Here is a 12,209-nt window from a genome sequence, read left to right on the forward strand (position 1 = left end):
GGACTCTGATTTACTTTTGGATGCTCTTTGGAATCCTGACACCTACACCACTTCAGACAAAGGGTTATCCAACATCATCTTAAAAACTATCAGTGTTGGAACATTCACAACTTCTGGAGGCAAGTTGTTGCACTGATTAATTGTTTTTAATGTATATAATTAATTGTATATAATGATAGTTGTTATTTATTATATGTACAGCTGGTCCTCAGCTTACAGCAGTTCACTTAGTGACCGTTCAAAATTACAGCAGCACTGAAAAAAGTGACTTATGACCATTTTTCACACTTATGACTATTGCAGCATCCCCATGGTCACATGATCAAAATTCAGACACTTGGCAACTGACTCATATTTATGACATGTTTGCGGGGTCGCATGATCTCCTTTTGCGACCTTCTGATGTTGGAAGAAATGTCCAGTTCCATGTGGGGAAAAAGACACTGGAAACATGAGGCTGCTTGGAAAGATGGTTTAATGGTGGATGGGATTCACATGGCTTGAGCTCCTGAACAGAAAAGGGGGAACACATGCTTCCAGATGTTGGGTGAAGAAGAAAAGAGGGGAGAGATGCTGAAAGTCCCTGGTTTTATGCCCTCTCTGGGCTTTGATCTTGATCTTGTATTCTGTTTGGTTGTCAGACTCCCATGGGGCCATGCAGGGGCAACTCTCTAGGCTGTGTTTTGAATCCAGGTTTGGTTGAGCCTTGCTTCTTCCCAGGTGCCCTGTGATGAGATGGGTTAAGATGGCTTAATCCCATCACCCTGGAGCTGAATGAGGGATATCTTTGTTATGTAGAATAGACTGGCTCAGGCCTTTAATGGCCCATTGACAAAGGTGTTAAGAGTGAGTTTGCTTCCTGCCTAAACACATGTTTCTCCATTTCTGATCCATGGAAATATAATATTCTGCCTTTTCAATATTTCCCAGGATATTTCATTTTCCTAGGAGTGGGGGTTGGGTTTTAACTTTCTACACTGACAAGCGAAGTCCACGGGGGAGCCAGTTTTCCGGTTGCTAACTGACCACCTGCAGTGATTCAACTTAACGACTGTGGCGAGAAAGGTTGTAACGTGAGGCAAAGGTCACTTAACAAATGTCTCACAGCATCAAAAAAAATTGGCTTTAATTGTGGTTATAAGATGAGAATTACCTGTACTATTACAGTTACTCGGTGTAATTTTTCTCATTTTGCCAAAAAAAAAAAGGAATCTCACCACCAAAACAAGGTTGAGCCTCCTGGAAATTTATTCTGCAATTTTGCATGGTTATTACCGCTGCCAAAGAAGAGACCTGCTCGGGTGGGGGGGCATTGGGGGTGGGGGTTGGACTAGATGACCTACAAGTTCCCTTCCATCTCTGATAAAACTCCGTTTTAAATATCCAGTCCTGATTTTTCTCCCCGCTGCGCTGCTACCGCCACCTGGTGGATGAAGAGGCGTGACGCAACCTACAATTTTGGATTACAATGATTTCCCCCCACCCTCCCCCGCAGGTCTTTTTTTTCGGTCGTGTCTCTTTAAGATTTTCCAGGGCTGCAGGAAACCGGAAGTGTGAATGGCACGAGGCGAATTTCTCCTGTTCTTTGCTTCTGTTCCTGCCTCTATGGCTTTTTCCCCCTCCTGCCTGGATGGGAGAGGATAAGAAATAGACACAGGGGGTGCATCGGTGTTATTTTCTGTGTCTGCTCCCCTCTGCAAAGTTTGCAGGTCAGTAGAAAAAGCCGGTGGCCAAAGTTTTCCCTTTGTTCTTTTGCCTTTTGTGCATGCAATTGCTTTGTCAAAATAACTTTAATTTCCATGCTGGAAAGAGGGGGGGAAAGATTGAATTTAAAGATCAGTTGTTTTCCGAGCTTTGCGACTTTAAGAGGAAAGGACTTCAATTCCCAGAGTTCCCCAGCCAGCCCTGCTGAATTCTGGGAGTTGAAGTCCACACCGCTTAAAAGTTGCCAAGCATAAAAAACATGGATTTGGGGATTAAATTCCCGGTCAGAGCTCTCACGCAAAAAGTGGGCAGGTAGTCCTCAACTTATCTTCATCAATGATTTGGAGGAGGGAATAAATGGGGAACTCATCAAATTTGCAGATGACACCAAGCTGGCAGGAATAGCCAACACTCCAGAAGAAAGGCTTAAGATACAGAAGGATCTTGACAAACTTGAACATTGGGCACTCTCTAATAAAATGAAATTCAATGGTGGAAAGAGTAAGGTTCTACATTTAGGCAAGAAAAACGAAATGCACAATATAAGTGGTACCTTGCTCAATAGTAGTAACTGTGAGGTGGATCTTGGAGTCCTAATGCACAACCATTTAAATAGGAGCCAGCCGTGTGCAGCAGCTGCCAAAAAAGCCAACACAGTTCTAGGCTGCATAAACAAAGGGAGAGAATCAAGATCAGGTGAAGTGTTAAATACCACTTTATAATGCCTTGATAAGGTCACACTTGAATACTGCATTCAGTTTTGGTTGCCATGATGTAGAAAAGATGTGGAGACTCCAGAAAGAGTGCAGAGAAGAGCAACAAAAATGATTAGGGGACTGTAGACTAAAACATATGAAGAACGGTTGCAGGAACTGGGTATGTCTAGTTTAATGAAAAGAAGGACTAGAGGAGACATGATAGCAGTCTTCCAATATCTCAGGGGTAGCCACAAAGAAGAGGGAGTCTAACTATTTTCCAAAGCACCTGAGGGTAGAACAAGAAGCAATGGGTGGAAACTAATTAAGGAAAGAAGCAACTTGGAACTAAGGAGAAATTTCCTGACAGTTAGAACAATTAATCAGTGGAACAGAAGTTGCCTCCAGAAGTTGTGAATGCCCCAACACTGGAAGTCTTTAAGAAGATGTTGGATAGCCATTTGTCTAGAACGGTATAGGGTTTCTTGCCTAGGCAAGGGGTTGGACTAGAAGACCTCCAAGGTCCCTTCCAACTCTGCTATTGTATTGTATTGTATTGTATTATTACCACAATTGAGCCCAAAATGTATGTTCTTAAGTGAGAAAATTGTTGAGTGAGTTTTGCCCCATTTTACGACTTTTCTTGCCCTGGTTGTTAAGTGAATCACTGCCGTAAGTGAACCTGGCTTCCCTCTTGACTTTGCTTATCAGAAGGTCGCAAGATGACCCCGGGACACTGCGACCGTCGTAAATGTGAGCCGGTTGTCAAGCATCCGAATGTAAATCAAGTGACCATGGAGATGCTACAAGGGTGTCATAAGTGTGAAAAACGGTCATAAGTCACTGTTTTCAATGATGTTGTAACTTTGAGTGGTCACTAAATGAACTGCTGTAAGTTGAGGACTACCTATATTGCATTGTGAATTTGTGAGCAGCTGGCATTCCTCTGAATACAGAAAATCCTCAACTTACAGCAGTTCATTTGGTGACTGCTCGAAGTTACAACGGCACTGGGAAAAGTGACTCATGACCATTTTTCGCACTTATGACCGTTGCTGCAAGACCATGGCCTCCTGATTTACATTTGGATGCTTGACAAGTAACTCGCATTTATGACGGTTGCAGTGTCCTAGGGTCATGCAATCCCCTTTTGTGACTTTCTGACAAGCAAAGTCAATGGGGAAGCCAGATTCACTTAACAACCGTGTCACTAATTTAAGAACTGCTGTGATTCCCTTAACAAATTGGTTGACTCAGCCTTCCAAAGTTGGTGAAATGAGGACCCAGATTGTTGGGGCCAATAGGCTGTAAACCACTTAGAGAGGGCTGGAAAAGCACTGTGAACTGGTATACAAGTCTAAGCGCTATTGAATAGAATAGAATCACAGAGTTGGAAGGGACCTTGGAGGTCTTCTAGTCCAACCCCTGCTCAGGCAGGAAACCTATATCATTTCAGACAAATGGCTATCCAACATCTTAAAGACTTCCAGTGTTGGTGCATTCACAACCTCTGGAGCAAAGCTGGCTGAGGAACTCTGGGAGTTGAAGTCCACAAGTCTTTAAGTTGCCAAGGTTGGAGACCACTGATCTACAGTGTTAAATATCTAAATGTGCGTTAGTTCTAAGAATGATCTGGTATGAGTCTTGGTTCCAAATTCATTTTGTTCTGATTCTTCTTTAATCAAAGTGATCGACTGCAGTCATCGGAAGGACACACGAATGTGCACACAGACACACTGTTCTATTTGCCATCGAGTCACTTCGGTTGTGTTTTATCTGACCGGAAGCGAAAGGCATGGCCGTGTCTTCCCTGATCTGCTCTGAAACTATAAGCAGGTGAGTGTATCTTTGGATCTTGGTTTTCAAAATTGCTAAGAGCAACAGATGGAAGCTTATGAAAGAGAGATCCAACCTGGAATGACAGGTAGTCCTTGACCTACAACCATAATTGAGCCCCCAAATCCTGTTGCTAAGCGAAGCAGTTGTTAAGTGAGTTTTGCCCAGTTTTACAACCTTTCTTGCCGCAGTTACTATGAGAATCACTGCACTTATTAAGTTGAGTAACATGGTGGTTAAGTCAATCTGGGAGTCCTGACCTAGGTTTCCCAAGATCACGAAGCCGACTCCTCGTCCCGATAAAACCTCTTTTATTTTGGTTAAAGGGAATTTCTCCCCAGCAAAGTCCCGGCCAACTGTCTTTCATGAGATTTCACAACTACAGACCTTTATCAGGCTTGGAGAGCTGCCAGGCCGATATCTTCCAAACGCCACGCTGTAGCAGCAATTACTTGGCAAGAAGTCAGGAACAGATTTTCACCTTAAGGAATTGAACTAAATTGTCTCCTGCAAACTGCCCTCCCCTTTGGCTCCTCTTTATTCCCTATGGGAGGGGCCATTCACCGTCCACCTGTGGATTTATTCCCAAGTTAGCCCTTGTTCCCTAGCTGTTCCCTTGTACTGACAGCTTTGTGCATGTACACACATCGGAAACAGGCCCCAGCTGTTCTTCTGCCCCACTGGTCTCCGACTCCGAAGGCAGCTGATAACTGTCAGACGGCCCTGGCCCCATCTCTGCCAGGGCCGAGGTGGCGCAGTGGTTAGAGTGCAGCACTGCAGGCTACTTCAGCTGATTGCTAGTTCGGCAGTTCGGCTGTTCAAATCTCACCAGCTCAGGGTTGACTCAGCCTTCCATCCTTCCGAGGTGGGTAAAATGAGGACCTGGATTGTTGGGGGCGATATGCTGACTCTGTAAACCGCTTAGAGAGGGCTGAAAGCCCTATGAAGCAGTATATAAATCTAACTGCTATTGCTATTGCCTCTAACACAGAGCCCTCGTCAGAGCCTTCCCCAGACTCCAGGACTGGCCCATGTTCCTCCCCGGTTCCACCACAAAACCGCGCCCGACTAAACCGTGTCGCTGACGTCATCAACAGGGCGACAACAGCACGGAGACAGAAGCACGCTGTAAACCCTAAACCTAAAATTAACCCCTAAACCTAATCCTAAACCTAACCCTTAACCTAAACCTAAAGCTAACCCTAAACCTAACCCTTACCTTAAGTTGAATCGGCTTGGTTTCAAAGCGCTATTTAAAGCGCCCTTCTTTCTCCGCGCTGGCTGTTGTCGCCCTGTTGATGACGTCAGCGACGCGGTTTAATCGGGCGTGGCTTAGTCGAGCGCGGTTTTGATGGGTCACGTTCCTCCCTAACCTCCTCACTGTCTGAGTCTGCCGCCAGTTCCACCAGCTGCTGGCAGGCCACAACACTGGCTTCCCCATTGACTTTGCCAGTAAGAAGGTCGCAAAAGGTGATCCCATGACCTCGGGACACTGCAACCCTCATTAAACGAGAACCAGTTGCCAAGCGTCTGATCACATGACTATGCTGCAGCAGTCATAAGTGTGCAGAAATGGTCCTAAGTCACATTTTTGGGTGCCGTTCAAATGGTCACTCAGCAAACTGTTGTAAGTCAAGGACTATTTGCATGGAGAAATTTCCTCTCAGAACAATTAATCAGTGGGATGGCTTGGCTCCAGAAGTTGTGAGGGCTTCATTGCTGGAGGTTTTCAAGAAGAGATTGGAGAACCATTTGCCTGAAATGGTTGAGCAGTGGGTTGGACGAGAACAGGGGTCGGCAAACCAAAACGCTCAAAGAGCCATTTGGACCCGTTTCCCACAGAAAAGAAAACACCGGGAGCCACAAAGGTCCTAACCGGAAATCCCCTGTTCAATTCTGGAGCTGACCAGAAGTTCAGTTCCCCCACCATAGAGTCTCCTCCTAGCACAGCATACTTTTTCCTCTACCTGTCATAACCGAAAGCCCTATCAATTGTGGGGACAACTGGAAAACCCTCCCCTTGCCATAGAGTCTTCTCCTGGCGCACTGTGCTTCTCTCCCCCCCCCCCTGGAAGCTCCTCTCAAAATTGGGGTGCCGAATGGTGACCGAGCCGCAGCAGAGGGAGGAAAGAGCCACATGCGACTCCAGAGCCGCAGTTTGCTGACCCCTGGACTAGAAGACCTTCACGGTCCCTTCCAATTCTATTATTCTGCGATCAAAAGTACAAAATTTCTCTGCTACTGGTTAGCTTTGCATTGAAATCTGGGGGGGGGGGGGGAAATCTCTCCTTCACTCTTGCTTTTCATTTTCTGAATTTTTTAGGGTGAGCTCTGTCCTCAACCGAGAGGTGAAGCAATTTGGAAAGAAGTACATGTTTGACGGAAATGAAGAAACTAGTTGGAGCTCAGACCAGGTGAAGTACAATACAATACAATACAATACAATAGCAGAGTTGGAAGGGACCTTGGAGGTCTTCTAGTCCAACCCCCTGCCTAGGCAGGAAACCCTATACCATTTCAGACAAATGGTTATCTGTTGTGGCCCAGCAGGAGCCGTTGGAGCTGCCACCAGACTCCGACAGTGAGGGGCCCTATGAGTCAGCTCTGGCGGATGTGGAAGACCCTGGACAGGGTTCTGACTCCGAGCAGGGCGCAGAGAGGCTGGTTGGCCACCAGGAGGCGCCTGACCCCTTGGACCAGTGGGGAGGAGACAAGGGAGAGTGAGCCTGAGTCCAGCAGTGAGTTGTTCCTGGATGCCCGGCATCAAAGAGCTAATAGGAGTCAGGAACAGTTGTGCAGTTACAGGAGGTAATTGCACTCAACTGGTGGTCATTAGGCTCCCCTCCAGACTATAAAAAGACTACTTGTGCACATGCCCCTCTTTGCAGAAGTCAACACATTGACTAAAAGTTGGAGAACTTTTGTAACTACCTTGGCAGGCTGGATTGCTGCCAAGGTTTGTCTGAGTTGCTGCCAAGGTCCTTATCTGTTTGTTATGCTTGGCTTTCAGCCACCGAGGATTTGGTTTCTTGCTATTAAAGTACATTCCAGTTAAGCTTGTCTCGGCATTCGTTACTGGACGGAGGAGGGGGTCAGAACAGTTATCCAGCATCTTCTTAAAGACTTCCAGTGTTGGGGCATTCACAACTTCGGGAGGAAAGCTGTTCCACTGATTAATTGTTCTCACTGTCAGGAAATTTCTCCTCAGTTCTAAGTTGCTTCTCTCCTTGATTAGTTTCCACCCATTGCTTCTTGTTCTACCCTCAGGTGCTTTGGAGAATAGTTTGACTCCCTCTTCTTTGTGGCAGCCCCTGAGATATTGGAAGATTGCTATAATGTCTCCCCTAGTCCTTCTTTTCATTAAACTAGACATACCCAGTTCCCAAGTCTTAGAAGTAACATCCAACTTTTGCCTGGAGCATTCACAAACACTTCTATTAAACCTTACAACCCACTTGTGGGCTAGGCCAACGCTTGCTTGTTTATTAGATATTTTTGATCCCACCTTTATTATTTCGTATAAGTAACTCAAGGCGGTGAACATACCTCATATTCCTCTTGCCTCCTATTTGCCCCACAACTACAACCACTCTGTCAGATGGGCTGGTGTGTGTGAGGGAACGGCTGGCCCAAATTGTAGAATCGGGGTGGGGTGGGGAGCTGGGGAATTCTGGGGTTGGAGCAGGGGTGCAATTGAGCCGGTTCTATCTGGTTCGGGTGAACCGGTAGCAGTGACGGCGGGAGGCTCTGCCCACCCACCCAGACATCATCAATTGTCCCATTTTTTTGACACACTCCGCGTGCCTGGAAGGTCCTGTGCATGCATGGAGGTGGCACATGCGCTCACATTTGCAAACCGGTAGCGAAGATAAGTTTATTTCACCCCTAGATTGGACACACCTTAAAAGTTGCCAACGCTGAAAAAAACTGCATTAGGCTTTTGCAGCTGCCGGTGTGTGTGTGTTTATGTGTGTGTGTGTGAGAGAGAGAGAGAGGAGAGAGAGAGAGGAGAGAGGGGGGGAGAGAGGGAGAGATAGAGAGGAGAGAGAGAGAGAAGAGAGGGAGGGGAGAGAGAGGGGGGGAGAGAGGGAGAGATAGAGAGGAGAGAGGAGAGAAGAGAGAGGAGAGAGAGGGAGAAATAGAGAGGAGAGAGAGAGGGAGAGAGAGAAGAGAGGGAGAGAGGGGGGAGGGAGAGAGAGGAGAGAAGAGAGGAGAGAGAGAGAGGAGAGAGAGAGAAGAGAGAGGGAGAGATAGAGAGGAGAGAAGAGAGAGAGGGAGAGATAGAGAGGAGAGATAGAGGAGAGAGAAGAGAGAGAGGGAGAGAGAAGAGAGAGAGAAACTTGGACAGAAAGCTTTTCTTTTTATATCTGCCTTCCTGTATTTTTTAATTTGTTTGGATTTCTCTTAAACTGGGGATGTCCTGTTTTTTGCTGTATTAGGGTGCCATCCAGTGGCTGACAATGGAATTTCCTCAGACCGTCCAGGCGTCTCAAATTCAAATTCAATTCCAGGGGGGATTTGCAAGCCGAAAATGCATCCTCCAAGGTAAAAAAAAACCTCACCCACAGTTAAAAATGCATGTCCTTGCTCTGTCTTTTTCCATCTGAGAGACAAGTGTGTGTGTGTGTGTTTTACATATTTAAATGCATTTAATGCGCTGGTGTTAAGTATAAGCATAATCTTTATTGTCGTACTTAAATACAACCAAATTGGTTAAACTGCAAAAGGCTGTAAATGCTGACCAGTTGTCAGCACCAACATCTGGTCACATTATGAAGATTCAGCCATTGGAACTTCTGAAGTATGTTGTAAGTAACCTCAGGGAGATCTGTCATAACTTTGAACGGTCACTAAACAACCAGTTGTAAGTTGAGGACCACCCGTACTGTCTCTTCCTCAGTACTTTTCCTTTCCAAATTCTTTTCTTTGTGAAATGTGCCTGATAATACTATTGAAAAACACTTCCCAAACATTTTCACAACTGTGCATCTTATTTTTCTGCCTTCAAACTTCCAAAGGAGGACGGAAAGGAGAAGACCTCTCCACTGTTGCTGAAGTCTACCCTGAAGATAACAATTCTCTCCAAATATCCTTTACCAACTAATTCAGAATACCAAGAACCGAAATTAAAAAAAAAATGTGTGGATCTGTGGCTCACATACACCCCTGCAGGGTTTTCTGGTGTGATTGCCGCTTTGTTTCCTATTTTGTTCTTCTGGCATCTCTCCCTGCGTTCTCACAATCTTTTCTATCCACATGCTAGTTGTGGATATTCCACCCTGCCCTATGGATGAGTTCTTCAGTAAATTAAGCCTTAGCCACCCTGTGGGTAGAATGCAGTATTGCAGGCTGACTCTGCTCAATGCCAGCAGTTCAATCCTCCGTGGCATGACAAAACCGCGCTCGACTAAAGCGCGCTCGACGAAACCGCATCGCTGACGTCATCAACAGGGCGACAACAGCGAGCGCGGAGAAAGAAGGGCGCTTTAAATAGCGCTTTGAAAGCAAGCCGATTCAAGTTAAGGTAAGGGTTAGGTTTAGGTTAAGGGTTAGGGTTAGGGTTAGGTTTAGGGTTAGGTTAAGGGTTAGGATTAGGTTTAGCGTTAGGTTAAGGGTTAGGTTTAGGGTTAGGTTAAGGGTTAGGTTTAGGATTAGGTTTAGGATTAGGTTTAGGGGGGTTAGGTTTAGGTTTAGGGGTTAATTTTAGGTTTAGCGTTTACAGCGTGCTTTTTTCTCCGCGCTGTTGTCGCGCTGTGATGACGTCAGCTACGCGGTTTCGTCGAGCGCCCTTTAGTCGAACGCGGTTTTGTGGTGGAACCCAATCCTCACCAGGCTCAAGGTTGACTCAGCCTTCCATCCTTCCGAGGTGGGTGAAATGAGGACCCAGATTGTTAGGGGCAAGAGGCTGACTCTGTAAACCGCTTAGAGAGGGCTGTAAAGCACTGTGAAGCGGTATATAAGTCTTAAGTGCTATCGCTGTGCACATTATAGATGCATTGCTGTAATAAGAAATGATTTTAGGTGCATCATGTAACACCTCCATAAAGGATCTCCATCCCCAGTTGTTTTTATTTGGGGGATTGTATTTCTATACTATTTCTATTCACATCGTCTGTTCCTTAACTCCCGCTTCCTCTACAGCTTCCCATTCAAAGCAGAACCACTGGATCAACTGAAAATCACTTTTCAAAACAGCTCAGATTTCTTTGGGCGAATTATCATTTACCATCTCGACATCCTCGGGCAGAAACTTTGATTAGAGAAGGAAGCGAAAGCTGAAGGATTTGTGAAGCTGGCAGACTGGACTGGACGTTCCCTCTGTCAGAAATGGTGTAGGGTCTTCTGCTTGGACGGAAGGTCGGACTAGATGACTTACAAGGTCCCTTCCAACTCTTGTTAATCTGTTAAAATACCAGTCTGGGACTTCTAAGATGGTGTGAGCTAGATTTGACTGATTTAAGTTTGGTGCTTTGAGAGCAAATGAACTTCCTTCCTTCCTGTTTTTCTCCTATGTCAGGAGGACTTTGAACGGCTGGGGGGAAAAAACAGTTTCACTCTTGAGTGTGGCAACTAGAGGTTTTCTTTTTTAAAAAAAACCCTACATTTTCCGTGCTGAAAGGGCCTCTGGTTCTAACTTGAAATCTGGGCTACTACAGGTGACGTACAATTGACGTACAACAATTTACTCAGTTATGACATCCCTACAATCACAGGATCAGAATTCAGGTGTTTGGCAAACCACATGTCCCAATGGTGCTTTTTTTTTCAAGAGGGAAATGGACTTTCAGATTCGCTCCACAAGCAGGTAACAAATTTATCAACGTGATAAAAGATTCACTTAACAATGGTGGCAAGAAAGGTGGTGAAATGGGGTAAAGCTCACCAGCAAATGTCTTGGGTAACAACATAAATTTTGGGTTCCATTGTGGTCGTAAGTCGAGGATTACCTGTAATGCATCCAGTTTTGGTCACCATGTTATAAAAAAGATGTGGAGACTCTCAAAAGAGTGCAGAGAAGAGCAACAAAGATGATTAGGGGACTGGAGGCTAAAACATATGAAGAACGGTTGCTGGAATTGGGTATGTCTATAATCTAGTGAAAGGGACACAGTGGCTCGGTGGCTAAGACGCTGAGCTGGTCGATCAGAAAGGTCGGCAGTTTGGCGGTTCGAATCCCTAGTGTAATGGAGTGAGCTCCCGTTACTTGTCACAGCTTCTGCCAACCTAGCAGTTCGAAAGCATGTAAAAATGCAAGTAGAAAAATAGGAACCCCCTTTGGTGGGAAGGTAACAGCGTTCCGTGCGCCTTTAGCATTTAGTCATGCCGGCTAGAATGTCTTTGGACAGCGCTGGCTCTTCGACTTTGAAACGGAGATAAGCACCGCCCCCTAGAGTAGGGAACGACTAGCATTTATGTGTGACAGGAACTTTACCTTTATCTTTAATCTAGTCAAAAGGACTAGGGCAGCGATGGCGAACCTTTTTTCGCTTGCGTGCCATAGGGGGGGGGGCAGTGGGGGTCGTGTGTGGGCATGCCGCACCCATAATGCAATGCGTGACACCCCCCCCCCCCAAATGCGCATGCACGTATGACAGGCGCTCCCCATTTTTTGCATGCTTTTTTTTGCCCTCCCCAGCCTCCAGAGGCGTTATAGGAGCCTGGGGAGGGCGAAAACAGCCTCTCCCCCCGGAGACCTGCAGAGGCTTCAGAAGCTTCCCTGAAGGCTCCGGAAGACTAAAAACAGTCCTAGGAGCAAACTGGAACTCCGTTTGCGAACTTCTGGTTTGCCCATAGGGCCGGGTTTTTGGCGCTCTGGAGGCTTCAGGGAAGCTCCTGAAGCCTCTGGAGGGCCTCCAGGGGGGGGAGCCTGAGGAGGGTGAAAAATGGTTTTTAAAAAGGCTTAACTCAGCTGGCCAGTGCGCACGTGCCCTGAGAAATGGCTCTGCGTGCCGCAGGTTCACCGTCCTGGGACTA

General features: G+C 46.2%; 1 protein-coding gene across 1 annotated transcript; it reads left to right on the forward strand.

Moving 5' to 3' along the window:
* The first annotated feature begins 1,551 nt into the window (after positions 1–1,551).
* On the forward strand, positions 1,552–11,203 carry NR2C2AP (nuclear receptor 2C2 associated protein). The gene is made up of 6 exons (XM_032223065.1): positions 1,552–1,709; positions 4,087–4,235; positions 6,559–6,649; positions 8,675–8,780; positions 9,254–9,321; positions 10,375–11,203. Exons 2-6 carry the CDS (start codon positions 4,195–4,197, stop codon positions 10,489–10,491), a joined length of 423 nt encoding a protein of 140 aa, XP_032078956.1. The 5' UTR covers positions 1,552–1,709; positions 4,087–4,194; the 3' UTR covers positions 10,492–11,203.
* Positions 11,204–12,209: the final 1,006 nt, after the last annotated feature.

Source organism: Thamnophis elegans, chromosome 1 (genome assembly GCF_009769535.1).
Source record: "Thamnophis elegans isolate rThaEle1 chromosome 1, rThaEle1.pri, whole genome shotgun sequence".
NCBI lineage: Eukaryota > Metazoa > Chordata > Lepidosauria > Squamata > Colubridae > Thamnophis > Thamnophis elegans.